Source organism: Malaclemys terrapin, chromosome 13 (genome assembly GCF_027887155.1).
Source record: "Malaclemys terrapin pileata isolate rMalTer1 chromosome 13, rMalTer1.hap1, whole genome shotgun sequence".
NCBI lineage: Eukaryota > Metazoa > Chordata > Testudines > Emydidae > Malaclemys > Malaclemys terrapin.
Genome location: NC_071517.1, coordinates 43157400 through 43180171, shown reverse-complemented (window position 1 = coordinate 43180171; position 22772 = coordinate 43157400). Strand labels below are relative to the sequence as shown.

The 22772-nt window shown below is 57.8% G+C and overlaps 1 protein-coding gene across 3 annotated transcripts; it reads left to right on the top strand.

Annotated features, from left to right (window-relative positions):
- Positions 1-889: 889 nt before the first annotated feature.
- PPP1R18 (protein phosphatase 1 regulatory subunit 18) lies at positions 890-21998 on the top strand. 3 transcript variants are annotated; one of them, XM_054047433.1, is made up of 4 exons: positions 890-1099; positions 1553-4320; positions 19561-19768; positions 20302-21998. In XM_054047433.1, the coding sequence occupies exons 2-4, from the start codon at positions 2116-2118 to the stop codon at positions 20319-20321; spliced, it is 2433 nt and encodes an 810-aa protein (XP_053903408.1). In that variant the 5' UTR covers positions 890-1099; positions 1553-2115; the 3' UTR covers positions 20322-21998. The 3 variants fall into 3 exon arrangements, with proteins under 3 accessions (XP_053903408.1, XP_053903406.1, XP_053903407.1); XM_054047431.1 differs by having other exon boundaries at positions 1548-4320; XM_054047432.1 differs by lacking the exon at positions 890-1099 and having other exon boundaries at positions 1525-4320.
- The last annotated feature ends 774 nt before the right edge of the window (positions 21999-22772 follow it).

The window sequence follows — 22772 nt, the reverse complement described above, 5'->3', positions numbered from 1 at the left end:
CAACCCCTGATCCCCCTCCACCCCACACACCCTCCCCATCCCAGCCCTACCCCCTGATCCCCCCACCCCACACACCCTCCCCATCCCACCCCCTGATCCCCCCACCCCACACACCCTCCTCATCCCAGGCCTATCCCCTGACCCCCCACACCCCGACCCACCCCGACAGCCTGACCCCACCCCTTCCCCCACAGACTCCCTCAATGCCCCCTCTCCTGAGAGCCCGCCCCCAACCCCATAACCTCCCCCTTCCCCCATCTGTCCAGATCCGACCCTTCCCCCCACACTCCACCCCCCCCACTCTGCTACCAAAGCCCCTCCCCTCGCATTGTGTCCTCGTCCCCTTCTGTTTATACACAAAGACACCCCCCAGCTCTCCCCCGCCCCTCCACCACCCCCCCGCCCCATCTCTCTCTTCTCCCGGGCTTTGGGGGGGATGATCCAGGCGGGGATTACGGCTCTGCCGGGTTCAGCGGCTGGGCCAGCAGCGATTTCTCCCTGGGGCCCCGCTGCCTCCTGCCAGCGCTTCCCCGGCCCGGCCCCCCCAGCGGGGCAGCGGATCGGCCCCCCGCCCCCCAAGGAAAGGCTCGAAGGAGGGCGCCGCCAGACTGGGGGAGGGGAGCCGCATGTGGCCGTGAGAAGCCGCCGCTGAGAGCCGGGAAAGTCCCCCGGACGCCTGGGTCCCTCCGAGGTGTCGATCTCCTCCCCCCCACACACAAACACGTTGTGATCCTTGCCCGAATGCCGGGGTCCCACTGATCCCCCCCCCCCCCCCCGCAATCCGCCGCTGACAATAGGAGCCTGCGAGCTCCTTGCCCGGACGCCTGGGTCCTACCGAGATTTCTCCCTCCCCGCCCCCGCCCCCGCCCCCCCCATCCGCCGCTGACAATAGGAGCCTGAGATCTCTTTGCCCGGACGCCTGGGTCCCCACGGCGCTGGATCGTCGCTGACAAAAGGCAGTTTGGAACCTTCCCCTCCCCCCACGCCTCGCCCGGACGCCTGGGTTCTGAGGAGCCCGCGGAGAATTCGGACCCTCCTGCGCCGAAAGGAGCCGCCTTTTCGCCGGCCGGACGCCTGGGTTCCGCTACTTTCCTCCGCGGTAATTATTCTCCCCCTCCCTATGCTGATTGACAGGCTTAATTCCAGCCCCCTCCCCCATCCGGACGCCTGGGTCCCATAGCCCAGCTAGCCTGAGCCATCGAGGTTTGGAGTCCAGGGTAATTTCCATCCACCCCCACCAAAAAGCCCCCCTCCCCCCGACGCACCCGGCTGTGCCCGGACACCTGGGTTCCTCTGAGCCACCAAGATTTGATCTCTCTCTGGGGTAATATAGATCTCTTCCCTCCAAGATTTACCGTCCCCTCCCCGGACTCCTGGGGTCCATGGGGGTCCGGGATTCCCAGCCGCGTGCGGGGCTGTCAGCCGGGCGGGTGGGGCGAGCAGTGCCCGCCCCCTCCGGAAATCGCCAGGCTGACACAGGCGGAACTTTGGGGATTTTTTTCATCTTTTCTTTTTTTTTTTTTTTCCTCTCTTTCTCTTCCTCCCAGAGCAGGGGCGGGGGAGAGCAGGGAGCCCCTTGATTCCTCTGCCGGCTCCGCTATCCCTCCTTCCCTGCCTCTCCCGCCTCCCCCAGCTCTCTCTCCATCCCTCCTTTCTCCCACTTCCTCATTCCTTCTTTCCTCAGCCCCTTCTCTCCTTCTTCCATTCTTTCTCCCTCCTTCCTTCCCGTTAGTCCTCCTTCCCTGACTCTCTATCCCTCCCTTCCTCCGGCCTTACCTTTCTCCTCGTAAACCATTCCTCCATTTCTGCCCCCTTTCTCTCTCTCCTCCTCCTCCTCTTAAACTCTCCTTCCTTCCCTGGCACTCTCTCTATCCCTCCTTTTCATCCTCTTAAACTATCCCTCCCCTTTTCCTCCACCTTTCCTTCCCTGACCCTCTCTCTATCCCTCTCTTTCGTCCTCTTAAACTATCCCTCCATTCCTCCTTTTCTTCCATCCCTGACACTTTCTCTATCCCTCCCTTTCATCCTCTCAAACTATCCTCCATCCCTTCTTCCCTGCCCCCCCTTGCCCCCGTCCCCACTTCCCTCCCTGCTCCCCGCAGCCCCGGGGTGAGGATGGCGTCGGCTCCGGCGCCAGCCCTGCCGGAGTGGAAGCTGCAGCTGCTGGAGAGGAAGCGGAAGGAAGAGGAAGAGGCGCGGCGCAGAGAGCGGGAGCAGCAGGACCGCATGGCCAAGATGCCAGCCTGGAAGCGGGAGATCATCGAACGCCGCCGTGCCAAGCAGGGCTCCGGGACCTCCTTCTCGGACCCGGAGGGCGGTGGCGGTGGAGCAGGGCCCCCCTTGGCTGTGGCGGGGCCGCCCGGACCCGAGATGGGCCAGAAGGAGAGCACCGTGCTGCAGGAGAAGATTGGCCCAGTGCACCAGAACCCCTTCATCCAGCTGGAGAAGAGGCGCAAGGAGACGGCGGCGCCAGAGGCCGAGGCGGCCAGCGCCAAGGCCAAACAGTTGATGGAGCTCTACAGCCAGCGCCCTGGGGTGAGGACCCTACGGGCCGACAACGTCATCATCATTGAGTCGGTGCCGGGAGCAGCGCCACTGGGGGCCGAGCGGCAGGGGGAGGCCAAATCCGGCAGCGTGGAATCCCTGAACGAGCTGCTGGCCCGGCGCGGCGGGAGCGTGACCGAGATCCGGGCCGGCGAAGTCTTCATCGTCAAATCGGCCCTCAGCCGCAGCGTGGAAGACCTCAACTCCTTCGGCCAAAGCCGCGGCGAGGCCGATTGCCGGCCGGGGCTCCCGGAGCAACGCCGCGGGCGTGTCAGCAAGCTGCTAAGCCGCTTCGGCCAGGAGGACCCACCCCCGCGACCGCTCAGGTCCCTCAGCACCGAGAACCTCGCCGATGGTTCCTACGAACGCCCCCTGGCAGCAAGGAAACCGCCCGGCTCGGCCCAGCACCGTAGTGGCACACCCAGCCCTCCCCGCGACCTGCCGGGCCTGACCCCCTCGCCGCCTCCCTTCACCGTGGTTTCCTACCGCAGCCAGTTCAAAGCCAGGTCCGAGGCCTGGCCAGAGAGCCCACCGCGGCGCTCGCCCACCGGCAAAGCATGGGGCAGGGAGGCCGCCTCGCCAGAGAGGGGAGCCAGGCATGATGGTGGCAGCCCTGGCACAATGGTGCCGGGCCCTCGGAGCAGGGAGGCCAATTCACCGGACAGGGGAGCCTGGCACAGTGGAAGCACATTGGCTGTGGTGCCAGGGCCTCAAGGCACAGAGGCCGCCTCGCCAGAAACGGGAGCTAGGAGTGATGGCAGTGCCATGGCCCCAGGACTGCGAGGCAGGGAAGCCGCCTCACCGGAGAGGGGAGCCAGGCCTGGTGGCGGTGCATTGGCGGTGGGGCCGGGCCTACAAGCCAGAGAAGCCGCTTCACTGGAGATGGGAGCCAGGCCTGGTGGCGGTGCATTGGCGGTGGGGCCGGGCCTACAAGCCAGAGAAGCTGCCTCACCAGAGAGGGGAGCCAGGCTTGGTGGCGGTGCATTGGCGTTGGGGCCGGGCCTACAAGCCAGAGAAGCCGCTTCACTGGAGACAGGAGCCAGGCCTGGTGGCAGTGCATTGGCAGTGGGGCCGGGCCTACAAGCCAGAGAAGCCGCCTCACCGGAGAGGCGTGACGCTGGTGGCGGTGGCTCAGGTGCGGTGATACTGGGCTCGCTGGGCAGAGACATCACCTCTCTGGACAGAGGTGGCAGGGGGGACAATGGAGACGCCTCAGCCTCAGGCCTGCCCGTCGACACCATATTGGATGCCGAGGCCCAGGCCAAAGCCGTGGCCAGCCTGCGCCTCCATTCGCGCAACTCCTTCGTGGTGGTGCCGCGCCGGGCGGCCGCCTCCCCTCCCCCAGACCCCGGCGAGGCTCGGCAGGAAATCAGCACTTCTCCTCCAAAGGCTGCCGCTGCTCCGGCCTCCACTTCCTCCTCCTCCTCCCCCAGCCGTGAGCAGCTTCCCCTCCCGGCCAGCGCCGAGGAGCCGGCCGAGGGGGAGGCCATGAGGCGCGGGGGCCGGGGGCCCCGGGAGCTGGGGGGCCCCTCCGCCCTGCCCCACCCAGCCGTGCAGCGCCGGAGCGGCAACACCATCACCATCAATCCCCGCAAGGCGCCGGTGCCAGCTGTGGAGAATGGCGTCGAGGGCGAGGGGGGCCTCGCGGCGCCCGAGAAGGCGGTCGGCGCCCCACTGAAGAAGCGCTACCCCACGGCGGAGGAGATCCAGGTGATTGGGGGCTACCTGTCCCTGTCGAAATCCTGCCTGGCCAAGAACGACCCCCACCGCAAAAAGGTACCGGCGCGCTCCTCACTCCCTCCTTTGCTCGCCCTCTTGCGTTCCTCCTATCCCTGCTCTCTTTCGTTTTCTCTGCTTCGTGCTCTCACTTTTCACTCTCCCTCCTCTCGCCATTTTTATCCTTTCTTTCTTTCTTTCTTTCTTTCTTTCACACCCTCTCTCGGCTGTTTCATTCTTTCTCGGCCTCAGTGTCTCTCATTCTTTCCCTTTTTAATCTTCCTTTTTTTTGCTCTCCTTCATTCCTCCTTTCTTTCTCTCTCCTCTGCTCATTCGTTCACTCTTTTCTTCATTCTCTCTTCCTTTTGCTTCTCTCCCGCTTTCCCCTCCCTCTTGTCATCCCTCACTGTCTCTCCTCCCCTCATTCCTTCTCCTCCTCCTTCAGGTGCCTAACACAGGGTTGAACGTGGCGACGCCAACCCCAGGCGTGGGGCTGTTAGCCATGGTTGACCTCTGACCTCCCGCCCGGGCCCAGCTCCCGTTGGGCAGCGTCTCTGGCCCTCGTGGGCCAGGGATATAGAGCACGTGGTGGAGGCCGGGGTTGTCATAGGATCCACAAGGATGTGGTCCAGGAACGTCCCCACCCTGTTCTCCTGGTGCTAGAGCAGGAAAGGCAGGGGGATGGACTGTGGAAATAGGGTTGTTGATTCCAATTCCTCCAGGTTTGGATGGGAGCCGGCGCCCCCTATAGGGGAAAGGTCCCATATCCCATTCCCCACCCCTCTGAGCCAGCTGGTTCCTTTTGGAGTAACCTGGCTTGAGTTTGTAGCTGGCTTATGGGGGCTGGGGGGAGTAGGATATGGGACCTTTCCCCTATAGGGGATTCCAGCTTCAATCTGGCCCCAGGGCAAGGGCACTGGCTGGCTTGGGGAGGGAGAGGAATGGGATATGGGGTCCTTCCCCTCTTGTGGGGCACTGGCTCTGATCTGGCCACAGGGTGGACGATTGGCTGGCTCAGGGGTATGGGGAATGGCTCACGGGACCTCTCCTCTCTAGAGACGCGGGGCTCTGATCCAGCCCCACCCTGTCACTCCCATTCCACAGCCCCAATGTGAAATGAGTTTGTTCGGCCCCAGCCCACTTCTCTGTTGGCCGAAAGTCGCTGGCAGCCTCAGTAGAGAGGCTGAGGGCTGGACGGGCCTTGAAGCCCCCTCTTTCTTTCTCACTGGGGACCCAGTGGCAGGGGCAGGTGGGGAGGGGGGCACCGGAAGGGAACGGGGTGATCCACAAAAGTCTTTTCACACATGTGACCCATGCCAGGCTCTGGGGTTGTCCTTGGCCAGATGCGGCTCTGGTGTGCACAGTGGCTGGTCTGTTCTTTGCCTCATAAGGGGATCATTTAGCAGGGACAGTCGCTAGGCAAGAGGCATCCCTGGCTAAACTTTGTGGCTGAACGTCAACGGCATTTTTGCAGCCGGAGTCTCTGCCCAGCTTCCTGGCACTAAAAATGCCCCCTGGTGCTATGAATCTGTGCCCGGGGGGCAGCCCCACTGGCACTGGCTACGGAGCGCAAGGAGGCAGCTGGAAAAATCTTTCTACCCCATAATGCTCATTAAAGAAAAAAACTTGAGGATCCTGGAGTAACTGCTTTGAAGTACTAGAGTATTTGAGAGGAACAGATCACAATACCATCTTGTACTGGTATTATATAGGAAATAAATATAGTATGTGAGCAATATGGGGTCTACTGTAGTAGTATCATACAGTAAAAATACTAGACTAATGGACCATAATATGTTAGACTGCTCAAAATTACTACAGACTACTAGAGTACTTGAGCGTAACAGATCACACTACTTTAAAATTGCTCTAGTATTATATAGTAAATATGGTAACATTTTAGAGTAAGGGGCTATAGTACTGTTGGATTGCAGCTCAAACATACTGCAGACTATTAGAGTACTCGAGAGTAACAAATCACAATACAATCACATTACTCTGGTATTCTATAGTGAATACGTTAAATACCAAAGCAAGGGGCTATAATAATGTTAGATGCACCATTGCGCAAAGACACTGCAAACTCCTAGAGTACTCGAGAATAATAACATCACATTACGAAGAAGTGGGCTGTAGTCCACGAAAGCTTATGCTCTAATAAATTTGTTAGTCTCTAAGGTGCCACAAGTACTCCTGTTCTTCTTTTTGCGGATACAGACTAACACGGCTGCTACTCTGAAACCTATCACACTACTGTTAACTTGCTGGAGCATTGCTCAAAATTACTTCAAAAACACTGAAGTACTTTGGAGTAACAGGTTACCGCATTGCTAAATCACCATATTATATAGTAAATACCATAAAGGTCAAGAGTATTCTGCAGTGATAAGCTGTACGACTGTTCAATTGCTGCAGTATTGCTCAAATTACTACAGAGTGCTAGAGTAACATCACAGTATTGTTAAATTGCCCTGGAGTTACTCAACTTTACTGCAAAATACTAGAGTATTCCAGAGTAACAGATGACAATATGGCTAAATTATTTTACGGTTCCATAGTAAATACAGTAAAATGGCGCTGTTAAATTACTATAGCATTGCATTAAATCACTGTAAAAGCAACAGTGTTGTTGTAGCCAGATCAGTCCCAGGATATTAGAGGGACAAGGTGGATGAGGTAATATCTTGTATTGGTCTAATTTGTCTCGCTCACCAATAGAAGTTGGTCCAATAAAATATATTACCTCCCCCACCTTACCTCTGTAAAGCACCAGGGTATTCTAGATGAATAGACTGTTAAATTACTGCAGTAATGTCCCAAATTACTGCGAAGCGCTAGAATATCCTACAGGGTGATGTCAAGATACTGTTAAAATACTGCAGTATTCTATAGTAAGTGCTTCCGAATGTTATGGTGTTCCAGTGAATAGATCAAAATACTGTTAAATGTTTTCAGTATTGCATAGCAATTACTTAAAAAAATACTTTAAAGTACTGGAAGGGTGGGAAAGTAATAGGTCTCAATATTGTTAAAATACTACAGTGTTCTATGGTAAGTACTCAAAAATACTGAGAACAAATTGAGTGTAGTCTACGGTATCAGATCACCATAGTATTAAATGACTACAGTACTCTCTATGGTAATGCTTGCCAGATAGATACTGCTTTGCTCTAAAGTAGTCAATATACGTTTTAAAAATAGGATAGTATTTTAGCTAGTCTGTCTGTTTATCATCCATCTCCCTGTGCTCGTGTCTCTCACTTTCTCTTTCTCTCTCTCTCTTGAATCCACATAAGCAACTATCTATCCATCTAATCACCATATGCATCTGTCTATCCCTCTCTCTAATGCATGCATCCATCCATCCCCTATAGGCATCATCCAATCTCCATACATCCCCCTCCATCCATCCAGTCCCCATACATCCCTCTCTGCCCATCCAGTCCCCATATCATCCATCTCTCTACCTCATCCCCATATGTGTTTGTTTCTTTATCTAACTCCCGACCTTGCCCCTTTCATTGCCACAAACCCAGGTGCTCTAGGGGTGGGCACCCCCATGGTGACCAAGCCAAGATAACCCCCTCCTACTTCCTCGCTCCCATGCCACGTGTTGCCTCGGCCCTTTAATGCTCTAGTCTAGCACCCCCCGATGCTGGTCTGCTCTAGAATCCTGGGCTCCATTTCCTACGCTGACTTCGACAGAGCGACCTCCATTGACAGGGTCTGGACCTCGGTGTTTATGGCTCCAGCATCCCGTTGTGCTGCATTACTGCAGGGACTGTTACAGAATACGGTGGGGAGTGTTACTCTAAATTGCTCTCGTGGTTTTCACTCTAGACTACTGTGATCAGCCACAACCCTGCAATGGAGCTCAGTACTGGTACTTTCAGCACCAGGGCCTTATCTGTATCTCTAGAATACTCTGGCAACAGTTGTTCTAGAACACTCTGGTGCTTATTGTTACTCTAGAAGTGTGTGGTGACTGATGCTCCAGAATATCCCAGTGGTTAATTACTCCACAAAACAGTGCCGGAACAGAGCGGTGATTGCTACTCCAGCGGTAACAACTGTTCTTGAACACAGGCTGTGATGTTCTAGAAAACAGCGGCACATACCGTTCTAGAATGCATTGGCAGTAATTGTTGGTCTAGAATGCAGGGCCTGTTGCACTGGAATGCATAGGAGGGGCCTGTTGCTCTAAATCAGAGTGGAAGCTCTAGAATATGGGGCAAGGCAGCTGAGCACTCAAGAACGCACTATGTGTCATACTGGTGTGCAGCGGAGGAAGGGGGTTGCTCTAGAATGCATTGAACAGATAGCAAGTTGCCGCTTCAGAGCATGTGGTGAAGGCAGGCTGCCACTCTAGAATGCTGTTGATGTCACTCTGGAATGACGTAGAGAGGGCCTGTCGCTCTATAATGTAGTGGCTGTTGCTCTAGAAAGCTTTGGAGGTGTCTGGTCCTGTAAAACACACTGGAAGGATGGCAGCCTGCATCTCTAGAACATGAGAGGGGCAGGCTGTTGCTCTGGAATATAGTGGAGGGCGCTGTTTCTCTGGCATGCGGTGATTGGGCGGAGAGTTAAAGCTCTGGAACATAGGATTGGGGGCTGTCACTCTAGAACATGGGAGCTAGCATGGTGGAGCACAGTGGAGGGGCCTGTTGCTCTAGAATGCAGTGAAGGGAGGCAAGTTGATGCTCTAGAACATGGGGTTGTGGGGCATGTTGCTCTAAAATGCAGTGAAGGGAGGTGAGCGGAAGCTCTAGAACATGGGGGTGGGGGTTGTCTCTCTAGGTTACAGGACCTGGCACGTGGGAGTGCAGTGAAGGGGCTTGTTGCTGTGAAATGCAGTGAAAGAGAGGTGTTGAAGCTCTAGAAGATGAGGCTGGGGCTGGCACACTAGAACGCAGGCACTAGCACTCGGAGCACAATGGAGAGGCCTGTCGCTCTAAAAGGGTGTGAAGGGAGGTGAGCTGAAGATCTAAAACACGGGGCCATGGGGGCTGTCACTCTAGAATGCAGTGGTGGGATGTGAGCTGAAGCTCTAGAACATGGAGTTGTGGACATCAAGAACATGGAGGCCTGTTGCTCTAGAATGCAGCAAAGAGGGGTTAGTTGCAGCTCTAGAACATGGTGCTGTGGAGAAGCCTGTCACTCTAGCATGCAGCAAAGGGAGACGAGTTGCAGCTCTAGACCATGGGATTGTGGGGGCCCTGCCACTCTAGAATGCAGCGGGGGCGCCTGTCGCTCTAGGACCTTCCAGCGTCTTTACTGAGCCAAGTCAGGTCGCCGTCCCCAGGCTAAGCTCCCTCTGCCTCAGGCCCGGCGCCATCCTTCTGCACGGTCCTTTCGTGACCCCCTCGAGGGCAGATTCCTGCTTCGGGTTTTCATCACAAACAGACCTTTCACCACAAATGGCTCTTTATCTTCCGGAGGGTCTGGAGCAGCCGGGCGGCTGGGATCTCCGCCCGGCTTATCCCTCCCACGCAGGCAGGGGCCGTTCAGCCTGGAGAGATGGGGCCAGCTTGCTTGCTTGCTTTGTCTCTCCCTCCTTTGCTCTCTGCCCTGAGGCTGAGCCCTCACTCCACCCAGCAGAGGAAGCCCTGCTGACATCAGCTGCTGAGGGCCATGCACTCAACTTCTGCCTCTCTGTGCCCTGATCTGCGGAGGGGGGGGGGGTGAGGGGAGACCACTAGGGCTAGCAGCTTAGAGATGGCCATGGGGCCCCCTCCAGCCACGGGAGGGAAAGACTAAGTCCAGCCAGCTCAGCTAGGCTAAGGGGGAATGTGGTGACATCTCTGATGGGGGAGAGGACAGGCTTAGAGGGGTGTGATGGGGAGGATTGGGAGGGGTATCCCCAGCTCTGGGAGGGACATGGGGTCTAGTGGGTTAGAGCAGGGGGCGCTGGGAGCCAGGACTCTTGGGTTCTGTCCCCAGTTCTGAGAGGGGAGTGGGGTCTAGTGGGTTAGAGCTGCGGGGGTAGGATGGGTGTCAGAACTCCTGGGTTCTATCCCCAGCTCTAGGAGGGGAGTGGGGTCTAGTGGATTGAGGGGCTGGGAGCCAGGACTCCTGGGTTCTATTTCTGGCTGTGGGAGGGGAGTGGGGTCTAGTGGCTAGGGCTGAACAGGAGGACAGTAAGAGATTTCAATTCACTGTATATAAATCTGTTTATCTATCCACCCCTTCTCTCCCACAATATTTCTCTAACCATCCATCTATCTGTGTTCTTTCTTTCCTGGACTGCACCTCCCCCCGCCTTCCCCCCAATAGCTGATTCAGGACCATAGTCCCTGCCACGCCCTGTTCCCCATTCTCATGGAGGCCTATAGCCCTTGGTCAGTGACTGTGGCTCAGGCCTAGTGACATGGGCCTTGTTCCTCTCCCCATAGTGGGGATTCCGGGGCTGCTCTTTGTCTTTCCCAGGCATGCTCCGAGAGCTGGGGGAGGGGGGCATGGGGTGAGTGTGCAGGGGATCCCTCCCTGCTGAGCTCAGAGCTGGGGAGTCACTCAGACAGGGCTCCAGGGCACATTCTCATTTGGGCGTCATCTCCCCGCCCGCCTACAGCCTCTCCTGCCTGCTGAAATGCAGCTGCCTCTGGTGAGGGAGGGATGTTTCCCGAGCAGTTAGAGAACACGGGGAGGGGGGGGGATGGCAGGCAGGACTCCTGGGTTCTTTCCCCAGCTCTGGGAGGGGAGGGGAGTGGATTAGAACAGTAGGGTCTGGGACGTCAGGACTCCTGGGTTCTATCCCTGGCTCTGGGAGAGGAGTGCAAGACGCAGAGAGAGAGAAAGGAAAAAGCGAGCATGTGCCTGAGAGGAAGACACAGGCCCCCAGAGACTGTGTGTGAGAGAGCGACAGCCGCAGACAGTCTGTCTGTGTGTTTGGGGGAAAGGGGAAGCCGCTGTCTGTGCAGAAGGACCCAGGGACCAGGTCTGGGCTGGGTCCCAGCCCAGCACTACAGCCCTAGGCTCACCCAGGGTGTAGAGGCCAGGACAACAGAGCAACTCCTGCAGCCTCCAGGATGCTGATTTGCGGGGGGTGGGGGGCTAGGGGAAGGAGTGGGTGTGGAGGGGTAAAAGTGGGAGAAGGAAGGAGTATGAATGGGCAAGGGATGTCGTGGGGAAGGAAGGGGTGTGATGGGGGAGGGATGAGACGGGGAGGGTGAAAGGGGGCAGGCAGGGTGTGATGGCGAGAAAGGGGTGTGATGGGGGAGGGGTGAAAGGGGTATGCAGGGTGTGATGGGGGAGGGGACCAGGCCCTGCCGGCCTCCCATTGGTACAAGCCACCAGCAGGTTTTTCCAGAGGAAGTCATTAAAAGCACTGAGGTCAGCGTTGACGAGGTTGCCATGGTCACTGTAGATGGGGGGGGGGCACTTTAACCCTTCATCTTCCCCAGAGCTGTTGCCCCTATAATCCCACTCCAAGGCTTCCCAAGAGCGGCTGCAGGTGCCCCCTCACCCCCAGCCTCAGCTCCCGCCTAGAGCCACGCGCCCTGCATGGAACTTGGCTTCATTTCGCTCTCGTAATCATGGAAGCCTTGCTCCAGGGACTGGGACACGGGGCCTTTCCCCTCTAGGGGGCGCCGGCTCCCATCCAGCCCCAGGGGGCAGGGACTGGGACACGGGGCCTTTCCCCTCTAGGGGGCGCCGGCTCCCATCCAGCCCCAGGGGGCAGGGACTGGGACATGGGGCCTTTCCCCTCTAGGGGACGCCGGCTCCCATCCGGTCCCAGGGGCAGGGACTGGGATACGGGGCCTTTCCCCTCTAGGGGGCAACAGCTCCCATCCGGCCCCAGGGGGCAGGGACTGGGACATGGGGCCTTTCCCCTCTAGGGGACGCCGGCTCCCATCCGGTCCCAGGGGCAGGGACTGGGGCACGGGGCCTTTCCCCTCTAGGGGGCAACAGCTCCCATCCAGCCCCAGGGGGCAGGGACTGGGACACGGGGCCTTTCCCCTCTAGGGGGCGCCGGCTCCCATCCGGTCCCGGGGGCAGGGACTGGGATACGGGGCCTTTCCCCTCTAGGGGGCAACAGCTCCCATCCGGTCCCAGGGGGCAGGGACTGGGGCACGGGGCCTTTCCCCTCTAGGGGGACTGGTTCTGGAGTTGATCATTCCCATCTGGATGTAACAAGTAGTTTGATCTCAGCCCAGCCCCCAGCAGGGCATGTGCCCCCATCCCAACCCGCCCCTGCCCCTCCCCCATGCTGCCAGCCTCAGCAGGGAAACCGAGGGCTGAAGTGGCCCCAGAGCCCCAACTCCCCTCTGCCCCCTAGAGGGGATCCCTTCAGGGGCAGGGCTGCAGCCCCCAGGCAGGGAGCAAGGTGTGTTTGCATGGGAGGAGCTTAACTGGGCTGCCCCGCACCCGCTCTGGGCATTACCCAGAGGGCCCTGGGGCTGCCCCGTCTTCCCGCAGTGCTGCAGCCCTGTCGAAAACAGGAAGCGGGGAACGTGTGGGAGCGTGTGGGACGGAAAAGGGCGGGGAGATCGAGGCCTGTGTCAGCCGAAGCCCCGGGCAGCCTGCACCCGCTCAGGAAGTGGTTATTGCAGTGCAGAGCGAAAGCAGCAGCTGGTGGGGGCGGGGCTGGGAGTCAGGACTCCTGGGTCCCATCGGCAGTTCTGGGAGGGGAGGGGAGTCTAGTGGTTAGAGCGCATTTGGGGGTGGGGGGGCTGGGAGTCAGGACTCCTGGGCAGTGCTGGGTTTACAATGGCTCCAGTGACTCCATGGAGCCAGGCCCATGCTCAGAAGGGGCCCCGGCCTGCTCCGCTTGCACTGTGCCCTGAGACCCCACCAGCCTGCTGGCTCCCCCCTCCCCCCTGCCCCCGCCCCACTTGCTTCTCTCAGCCTGCCCGCCAGCCGGCCTAGGGCTCCTCTCCACTCCCTGGCCCCATCCGCTGGTTTCTCTCTGCCCCCTGGCCAGACCCCAGCGCACCTCCGGCTCCAGGCAGTCTCTGCTTCCCACCACCTGTGGGGCCCCACCTGTCTCCCCAGGGCTGTGCCACCTGAGACTGGTGCAGAAGCCTGGCCAGTGTCGGTCAGGTGTGTGTGTAGAGGGAACAGTGTGGGGGGCTTGGCTGGGCTGCTCCAGGCAAGTAGGTCCTGAGGGATCCTGGCTAGGGCAGGCCCTGGCCTGGCTGATCGCACCACTCCCAAGGGGCCGGAGCGATTCCCCGCCCTGGGACCAGCCCTGGCTGCACTGCTGACAGACACAGTCACCTCCCAGCAGGGCTGGTGAGGCAGGGCGTGGGGGAGGGGGTCTCTGGAGGGCCTGGTGTGGGTGCTGTGCTGTGAGGGGGTGAGGAAGATCTCTGTGTGTTGGGGCACTAGGGAGTGGGGGTTCTGTGGAGGGGGGCGGTGGGCAGGGGTGGTGGTGTGCAGGGCGCTGTGCATTTGTGGCATGGTCTGGGTGGAGCCCTGGGCATAGCAGGTCTGGGGCTCTTTGGCCATAGGAAATCGGGGGGTGGTGGTGGTGTGTGTTCTGGTGTTGGGTGGGGGGGCTGGGTGGGGCGGCATTGGCCCAACCCCAAGGGGAAGGGGCATGCTGGCAGCGCAGGGCTGGATGGGCCACTGTGCATCTGGCAACTGCCGGTTTGTAAATAGTGTCCGTGCACTGGGCTGGGAAGAGCGGGGCCGTCCCTGCCATGCCATGCTCCTGGCTGGCCCCTCACTCCAGGAACCGACCGCCCCCCCCCCACCACGCCATGCTCCATTGCCCCCAGGGGAGCCACAAATATGTTTGGCGCCAGGCCCACAAAACGTTAATCCGGCCCTGCCTGGGTCCCATCCCCAGCTCTGGGAAGAGAGTGGGGTCTAGTGGTTAGAGTGCGGTGGGGGAGGACGGTGGGGCTGGGAGTCAGGACTCCTGGGTCCCATCCCCAGCTTTGCCATCAACCCTTTCTTGTGCCTGAGTCGTCCCACCGCTCCACCCACCAAACACATGTGATTAACCCTTTCCCGTCCACTTTGACACCTTACGAACCGGGCCAGAACAGGATAAAGGGCGCTCAGTGGATATTATGGGATAAGTAAAGGACTGTGGAGCCGCAAATCCAGCCCTTCAGGCCGCCCCCCAGCACCGTGAGCCCAGCCTGCGTTAATGCCATTTGGTATAAGAGCTTTAGAGGCAATTCCCCAAATAGCCCCAGTCTTATCTGAGCTAATGCCGATCTGGCCGGGGCCCAGAGGTCCTGCCTGGGCTATTGAGGGACAGAAACAGCGCCCAGCCTGCCTCTCCAATTGGAACCGCTGCCCCCTAGAGGGGGAAGGCCCCATTGCCCGTTCCCCATGCCCCTGAGCCAGCCAGTCGCCCCAAACCGGGACCAGCTCCTCTTAGCGGGATGGGAGCTGTCAGCAGAAAAGTGGAGAATGGCTTGAGGACTCCTGGAGGGAGGGGACTAGCACCAAGGGAGACGCGAGGGACTCCTACACCCCCCACCCACTCAGTAGAGATGGTGGGGGGTGGTTGGAACGGATGATGAAGGGGTAAATATGGCTCACCCACTTGGGAATAACAAGGGCTGGGAATCCAGTCAGGGATCCCTGCCCAGGACCACTCCAGCGCCACCTAAGACAGGCTGGGGTTGCTTATCCCTTCTTTTACTTCAAGTCTCTGAGAGGGTCAGGAATGCAAGCTGGACTGAGGCTCTGGCCGGGGCGGGAGGGGGGCAGTTCTGTTCCTAGTGGATAGAGCCCTGGAGTGGGACTCGGGGTCCCTGGTCTCTATTCCTGGCTTGGCCACTGGCCTGGCGGGTTGCCCTCGGCTAGTCCTTCATTTCTCTGTGTCTCGGGTACACTGAGGATGGGGAGATAGAGAGATCTATAGATAGATCTCGTGATGGTGGATTGAGCCGAGGATAGGGAGATAGAGAGAGATATGACAGTGGATAGACGAGTGGATGGGTGGAGCTGAGGATAGATAGATAGATAGATAGATAGATAGATAGATAGATAGATAAAGCTGAGGATGGATGGATAGATAGTTGATGGGTGGGTGGATGGATGGAGTTGAGAACAGATATTTAGTTAGATGTGTCGATGAATAAATTGATGTGTGGAGCTAAGGATGGATGGACAGATAGATCTGATGATGGAGGGATGGAAGGGTACCGCTGTGAATGGATGGATAGAGCTGAGGCTAGATCCGATGACGGATGGATAGATAGAGCTGAGGGTAGACAGAGACATATAGGTAGATCTGATAATGGAGGGATGGAAATGTAGATGCAGCTGAGGATGGAGAGATAGAAAGAGCTGGATGGATGGATAAAGCCGACGATGATCTGACAATGGATAGATGGATAGAGCTAATGATGGATGGATAGACAGAACTATGGATGAATAGAGGGACGCTTGGATATAGATAGTGTGGTCAGACATCTAGCTGGTGTGTTTTGCCATCTATTCTCCCCAGCAGGCCAGACAATCTCTCTCTGGCACAGCAGTCTCTTGGCTGGGGTCTGTGCTTCACAGAGACATTGAGGGGTCTGGTCAGGGAAGGGGCACCGGACGGTCTCCGACACAGCACTCCACAGGATCTGGAGCTCAGGAGAGCCTGTGAGATAGTGCCCTGGGCTTCAAACTACAGCTCAAAGGGGCCACCAAGAGTCCAGCCTATCTCTCTAGCCTTCCTCAGCTCTCGGGCAGAGAGAAAGGGCTGTGAGGAAAGCAACAGGGAGTCTGGATGCGGGGGGGAGGGCAGCCAGGGGTGAAGGTTCCTCCAGGCAAGTGATCTGGAGAAAGCATTGGAGATGCCGATGGATCTAAAGCGATGGTGGCATGGAGGGTCGGTGGGCCATATCTGGATATTCAGGGCCATTTCTGGAGGGTCATGGGTCCATCAGGAGAGAGAGGGCGATTTCTGGAGGGCTGTGGGATCCAGTCTGGAGGGATGTGGGCTATGTCTAAAGGGCCTTGGGCTGTGTCTGGAGATTCATGGCCGTTTCTGGAAGGTTGTTGGCCCAGGCTGGAGATAGATGGCCATTTCTAAAGGGCTGTGGGATCCAGTCTGGAGGGATGTGGGTCAAGTCTAGAGGGTCTTAGGTCGTAGCTGGAGATTCATGGCCTTTTCTGGAGAGCCGTGGGCCCAGTCCAGAAGGTCGTGAGCCAAGTTTGGAGATTTGAGGCCATTTCTGGAGGGTCATACCTCAGGGCCTTGGGGTGGGGTTCGGTTTCTGCTCCCCCCTTCGGGGCTCTGGGGGCAGGCGGGAGGGGCAGACACCCTGATGGAGGTGGTGCCAGACACCGGAGCGGAGTTGGGAGGCTCCCAGCGCAGCTGTGCGGAGTTGGACGGCAGCTGGATTCCCGGCCTCCCCTCCCCCTCCTGGCCAAACCAGGCCTGTTCGCTCCTTATTTAGGAGCCAGGCAGCGGAGCGAGTGACTCAGGCACATTCCAGAGCTGGGGGGGCGGGCGGGTGGGGCCCGGCAGCTGGGTGTGGGGGGGCAAGGAGAGAGAATGGGGGAGTGTGAGAGAGACTGAGGAGGAGAGATGAAGCCAGAGAGTGGGGAGGGAAAGGGAGGGATGTGAGAGTCACAAGGGAGGAGCCGCAGAAAGATGCAGAGAGACATATTTCATTTCTCCCTTTTCTCACTCCCTTCTTCCTCCTCTCTTTCTCTCGCTGACTGTCTTTTTCGTTCCATCGCTCAGTCTCTCCCCTCCCTTTCCCTTCATTTCTCCTCCTCCTCCACCACCTCTTCTATCTTTTCAGTCTCTGTAGGACTCTGACATGTTCCCCCTGCTTCCATTCTCTTATTCTGTTCTTTCTTGGACCCTTCCCGTTCATCCACTCCTCAGCCCCATTTCCTCTCTCCTTTCTTCTGTTTCATTCCCCTGTTCCTTCCTCTCACAGATTTTCTCCTTCTGTTCTTTTCTTGGCTCCTGCTTTTTCTGTCCTTCATTCCTCTTTTCCTCCTGTCTCATTCCCCTCTTCCTTTCTCTGCCTCCCTCCCTGATTTCCTCCTTCTCTTTTCTTTGCCCCTCCACCCCCATTAGTCTCACATTCCCTCTCTTCCCCTCCTCTGCTTCTCTCTCCTCCGCTCCCCAGTTTTCTCCTTCTGTTCTTCTCTATCAGGACTTTCCTCTCCTCCCCTCCCCCATGGCCTTGCTCCCTCTTTTCCTCCCATGCCGCTGTCACTCCCGTCCTGGATTTCCAGGTTCCTGTCTTTCCCATGCAATCTTTCATCTCCCCTCGCACATTCCCTTCTTTTCCATGCTGGTGTTCCCTCTCTCAGCCTGGCCCTGGCCTTTCACTTGCCTCTCTACCTCTCCTCTGGCCCTTCTTCCATCCCTCACTACCTCCAGTGAGCATCCATAACGCTGTTATGGCCCTGATCCTCACCCTCAATTCCCCCGGACTGGCCTCGTGACCCCTCTCCCCCAGCTCGTTAATAGACTTCAGTTAATTGCGATTAGCGGGGGATTAATTCCCATGGGAACCAATTCGGGAACAGATAAGATCAAAGATACGCACACACCCCATGTCACCAAACAGAGTGGGGGAGGGGTGCCTGGGCTAAAACTAGAACCATGCTAAGCAGGAGGGGTTGGGGCCGGGCTGGGCGGGACACCACTGGAAATTGGGATGGGGCTATCAGTGCTGCCCCCAATACCCCAGTGCGCCACTAGGGGGCGCTGTCCTGCAGGGAGCAGGATGGGGGCTCGGTAGGTGGCACTGTCCTGTCGCAGTTGGTGCTGCCCCCAATACCCCAGTGCGGCACTAGGGGGCGCTGTCCTGCAGGGAGCTGGCTAGGGGCTCAGTAGGTGGCGCTGTCCTGTCGCAGTCGGTGCTGACCCCAATACCCCAGTGCGGCACTAGGGGGCGCTGTCCTGCAAGGAGCAGGATGGGGACTTGGTAGGTGGCACTGTTGCTGGTGCTCTCACCCCAATACCCGAGGGCAGCCACTTTTGGATTGCATAGAAAATTGAAGTCCTGACCAGGCCCAGTCATTAAATCTCCCCTGGCACTTTCCTCCCAAGTTGGGGCGTGAACCCCGGTGTCCTGGCCAGATCCCCCCCCCCCCCGCCCACGTCCATTCTGCCTTCCTGAAATCCCCCTGCCCCTGTCCCGTGGTTACACACAATTGGACCCAGGATTACGCTTCGCCTCCCACTTTATGCCACTGTGTGGTGCCGCTGTGTGGCTGTTCCCCCGCTGCCCCACCCCAGAGGTGGCTGCATCCCAGTGCTGTATGCAGGGCTCCCCCTCCCTGCTCCATCCTCTGCACTATTTGTGGCCCAGCCTAGCTGCAGGTCAAGGGTAGATGCTCTTGCCCTTGGGGAATCGTCTTTCTCTGCAGGAGGGACGTCTAATCTCATTTCCTGCAGGGTTTATCTCCTGCCAGGGCTCTGTGCCCAGCTGGGGTGCGGGCGGGGCAGCTTCCTGGCTGCCCTCCACCAGAGGCTTAGCCAAAGTGGGACTGCCATGGCCACACTGTCCTCAGAGGGTCCCCAGAGAGCTGCTGCCTGGGAGGTCTGTTATTGTAGGGTCTCTTGACATTATTTGGACTGCGTGCTGTGGTTTGTTATTGTAGGGTCTCTTGACGTTACTTGGATTGCATGCTGTGATTTGTTATTGTAGGGTCTCTTGGCATTACCTGGACTGTGTGCTGTGGTTTGTTATTGTAAGGTCACTTGGCAGTGGGGATATGTGCACGCTGGTTTGTTATTTTAGGGTCTCTTTTAGTTGCTAAGACTGTGTGTGGTGGTTTATTATTGTAGGGTCTTTTAGCACTGGGGATATGAACACAGATTTGTTATTGTAAGGCATCGAGTCAGCAGTGGGAATCGGCATGCAGTGTTGTTATAGGGTCTCTTGTCAAGAGTTCAGGCTGTGTGTCGTTTGTTATTATAGGGTCTTTTGGTATGGAAGATGCACACACTGTTTTGTTATTGTAAGGTCTCAGGTCAGCACTGGGGGTGCAGACAGTGGTTTGACATTGTAGAGTCCCAGCTGTAGGGCTGTGTGCCACGGTTTGTTATTGTAGGGTCTTTCAGCCCTGGGGATAGGCACAGGGGTTACTGAAGAGTCTTTGAGTGGGCGCTGGGATCCAGCACACTAGTCATTATTTTAGGATCTCTCAGGTGCACTGGGGAGCCATCCACTGGTTTGTTATTGTAGGGTCTCTTTGTGCTATGGACTCACCCACTGGTGCAGGGTCTAAGACCATGGGCACTGATAAGTTACTGTAGAGTCACACTTAAACAGGGGGTGGGGACATAAAGCTAATCCAGTGTGGTGGGGGCAGTGGCGGGATACCGGGCTAGATGGGCCTGTTAGTCTGATCCTTCTCTCCCTTCCCCTGCAGTTGAAGATCTCGTTCAGTGAGAGCCAGCTGGAGCGCACCTTCCAGTACCCGTCCGAGGGGTCCCTGCTGGAGGAATTTGGGCCCCCCGAGGAGTCGGACGCACCGGCCTGTGCCAACCCCCACGGGGAGGACGACGAGGAAGAGGAGGAGCTGCTGCTACTCCATCGCGGCCTGCCGGGTGTGCTCAGGACCAAATCCCTCATCGTGGGTGAGTCTCAGCGAGCACTAGGGGGCGCTGTGTGGCGGGGAGCGGGGTAAGAGGCTCAGTTGGGGGCGCTCTCCCCTGGCAGTCAGTGCTGGCCCCAATGCCCCAGCACGGCACTAGGGGGCGCTGTGCGGCAGGGAGCGGCTTGGGTGATGAAACATGCTGGGAAAATGCTTATGAAACAGCTGCTGCCGGTTCCCCACCCCTGGGAAAACCTCTTGCTTTGCTAGCCATGGGCATTGGGGCTCCATCTAGTGGCCAGATGGGGGAAACTCAAGGGTGTCGGCCCACTGGCCTCCAGCAAGCCGGGGCACAGATGCATCCTGCCCTTTCCAATTCAGAAGGCCAGGCACATGCCCCTCCCTCTCCTCCAACATCCATCAGGCACGGCTGCTATGCTTACAACTCCCAGCTCTGGGAGGGAGGGGTCTAGTGGGTTAGAGCAGGGACTGCTGGGTTCTGTTCCCCTGTCTGTCCCTGCTAGGTTTCCCCCTCTCCCGTTTCCTATTCATCTCCCCTTCTCTCTCTTCTGGCAGATGAATCCTGCAGGCGGTAACCCCGCAGAACCCCCCCCTCATGGTGGGGGGACGGGGCGGGTACAGAAGGTGCCCTGCCACGACTGGGTCCCGACCGGCCCCTTCTCTTTCGTCTTCCAGTAAAATCCCAGCAAGAACAAAGGACTGGAGGGAGGTTGGCTCCAGTCCCCCTGGCTGTGTCTAGGCCAGAGCAGCCACCCTCCCGTTTGACTGCTCCCCTAAGGTCCAGCAGGGGGGATGAGACCAACAGAAAAACAGCATTGAGAGAGCCTTCAGGAACAAACCCACTGCAGCCAGCAGGGGGCACTCTGCACCACCCGGACTGTGCTGGGAGAGCCCATTTCCACTGGAGCGCTCTGCATCACGTGGACTGTGCTGGGAGAGCCCATTCTCACTGCAGCCAGCGGGGGGGGTGTGGCTCTCTGAACCATGTGGACTGTGCTGGGAAAGCCCATTCTCACTGCAGCCAGCGAGGGGCGCTCTAAACCCCATGGACTTTATTGCCACCGAGAGGTCACCTGGCCTACCTTCAGCCAAAGGTTAAAGATCACATCCCCTCCTGAAGATGGGTATGGGTGGGGGGTGGCAAAGAAAACCAACCCCCCCACCATACACACATGCATTTTTTGTAACTCTTGAATCCTTTTTCTAGGGGACATCATCCAGAAGGGAGAACTTTTGTTTCCCAATTTTTACTTCCTAATAATGCTGCCGGGGTGGTCAGAGTTAAGGGGATTGTAGTTTAGGAGGGGGTAGGGGTGGGGTTTATTGGGGAGGGGAGGGGTCACTTTGTTACTTGATAGGGTCCAGTCATAATTGCAGAGGACTGGATCACTATCGGAGGGCAGGGCAATCTGTGACTGGGGTGGAGCCAGTTGAGATTCAGGCGGAGCCAGTCAGTATTTGGAGAGTGGGGCAAATTGCTACTTTGCAGGGGTGGGTGGGCCATTTGCAAGTGTTCTGGAGCTAGTTACAGATGGGGCCGTGTTTATGTACTTCAGGCAGGACTAGTTGTGTTTGGGGAGGAGTGGGGCAGTATGTGGTTTAGGGGTGGGAGGTGGAGCCAACCAGGAATTGGGGAGGGACCAGCTGTGACTGGAGGTGGGGGGGGAGGAGGTGACTGAAGCGGAGGGTGGGCCAACGTTGTGACTTCCTGTTTTAGCCATCCCACTTCCTGTGTAGATGGAGCAATTTCACCACCTTTCATGGGTGGGAGGGAGGTCGTGTCATTCAGAGCTTCTGATGGGCAGGAGTGAGAATGGAGGGACAGTGGAATTGGATGTGTGGGGACAAGAATGAGGATGGAGGGAATGAGGAATGGGATGAGTGTGGGGGGGATGGATGGATGAATGAGCCCCTCCTCTGTGAGTTTAGTTCGTTCTTGTTATTATTAATTCATTTTCTTTGCACTGGGGGGAGCAGCCGCATCCTCGCCCGGGAACGAGGGTGCGAGCGAATGAACAAGTGTGGCAGGCTCCTCCCCCCACCCAGGGAGCAGGGGCAGATGTGTGGTCACAGGGGAGTGGGGCTAAATGAGGCATCAGGCCCCCCCCATTTAACTCCCATCCTGCTCTGTGCAGGAGGCACTGATGCTGCATCTGAGCACTGGCAGGGGGAGGGGGCCGCATCCGGCCAGTTCCAATAGTGTTTTTTTTATATATATTATAATAATAAAACAGAAAGATGTTGCACGTGAAGCTGCCCTCCTGTCATCTATGGCCCACACGGTCTGGGATGGGTAGGTGCTGCCAGGACCTGGTTCCCACGTGCCCCCTGGGAGTGAGGTGTGGGTGCTGCCAGGACCTGGCTCCCATGTGCTCCCTGGAGGTGAGGGTGGGTGCTGCCAGGACCTGGCTCCCACGTGCCCCCTGGGAGTGAGGTGTGGGTGCTGCCAGGACCTCCCATGCACCCCTTAGGGATGAGGGTTGGCACTGTCAGATCCTGTGCGCCCCCTTGTGGTCAAGCTCTGCTCTGTGGGCAGCCTAACTCCCATTCCCCATCTCGCTCCCTCTACTGGTGAGGCATTGACGATGCAGGAGCCCCCGCTCTTGTCCCGCCTGCTCACCCCCAGCAGTCATTGCACTGTGGAAGACAATGTACCCCCACGCCCCCTAGTGGTGGGGGTGCTGCTCTGCCTCCCATTCCATGTCTCCCTGACTCCCAGCAGTCAGAGCTCTGCACTGGATTGCTGCAGCCCCCGCATTGAAATCCCTGCTAGCGTTGCAAAGATCAAATCCTACAAGGCCGGTCAACCTCTCAGCCGCCTCTGTAGCGACCCATCAAAGAACAGCACTGAGACGGGCCTATGATGAGAATGAGTCTTTGCTGATTGCCGGAGTTAAGCTGGAGACAATGAACTAATATGTGGGAAGTCAACTCATATGCCTGGAAATAGAGATAAGAGCCAGGTCTGTAAAAACTGTGAAGATCCTACTTTGGAAGGCATCTCACACACTGTTAAATATGGTACG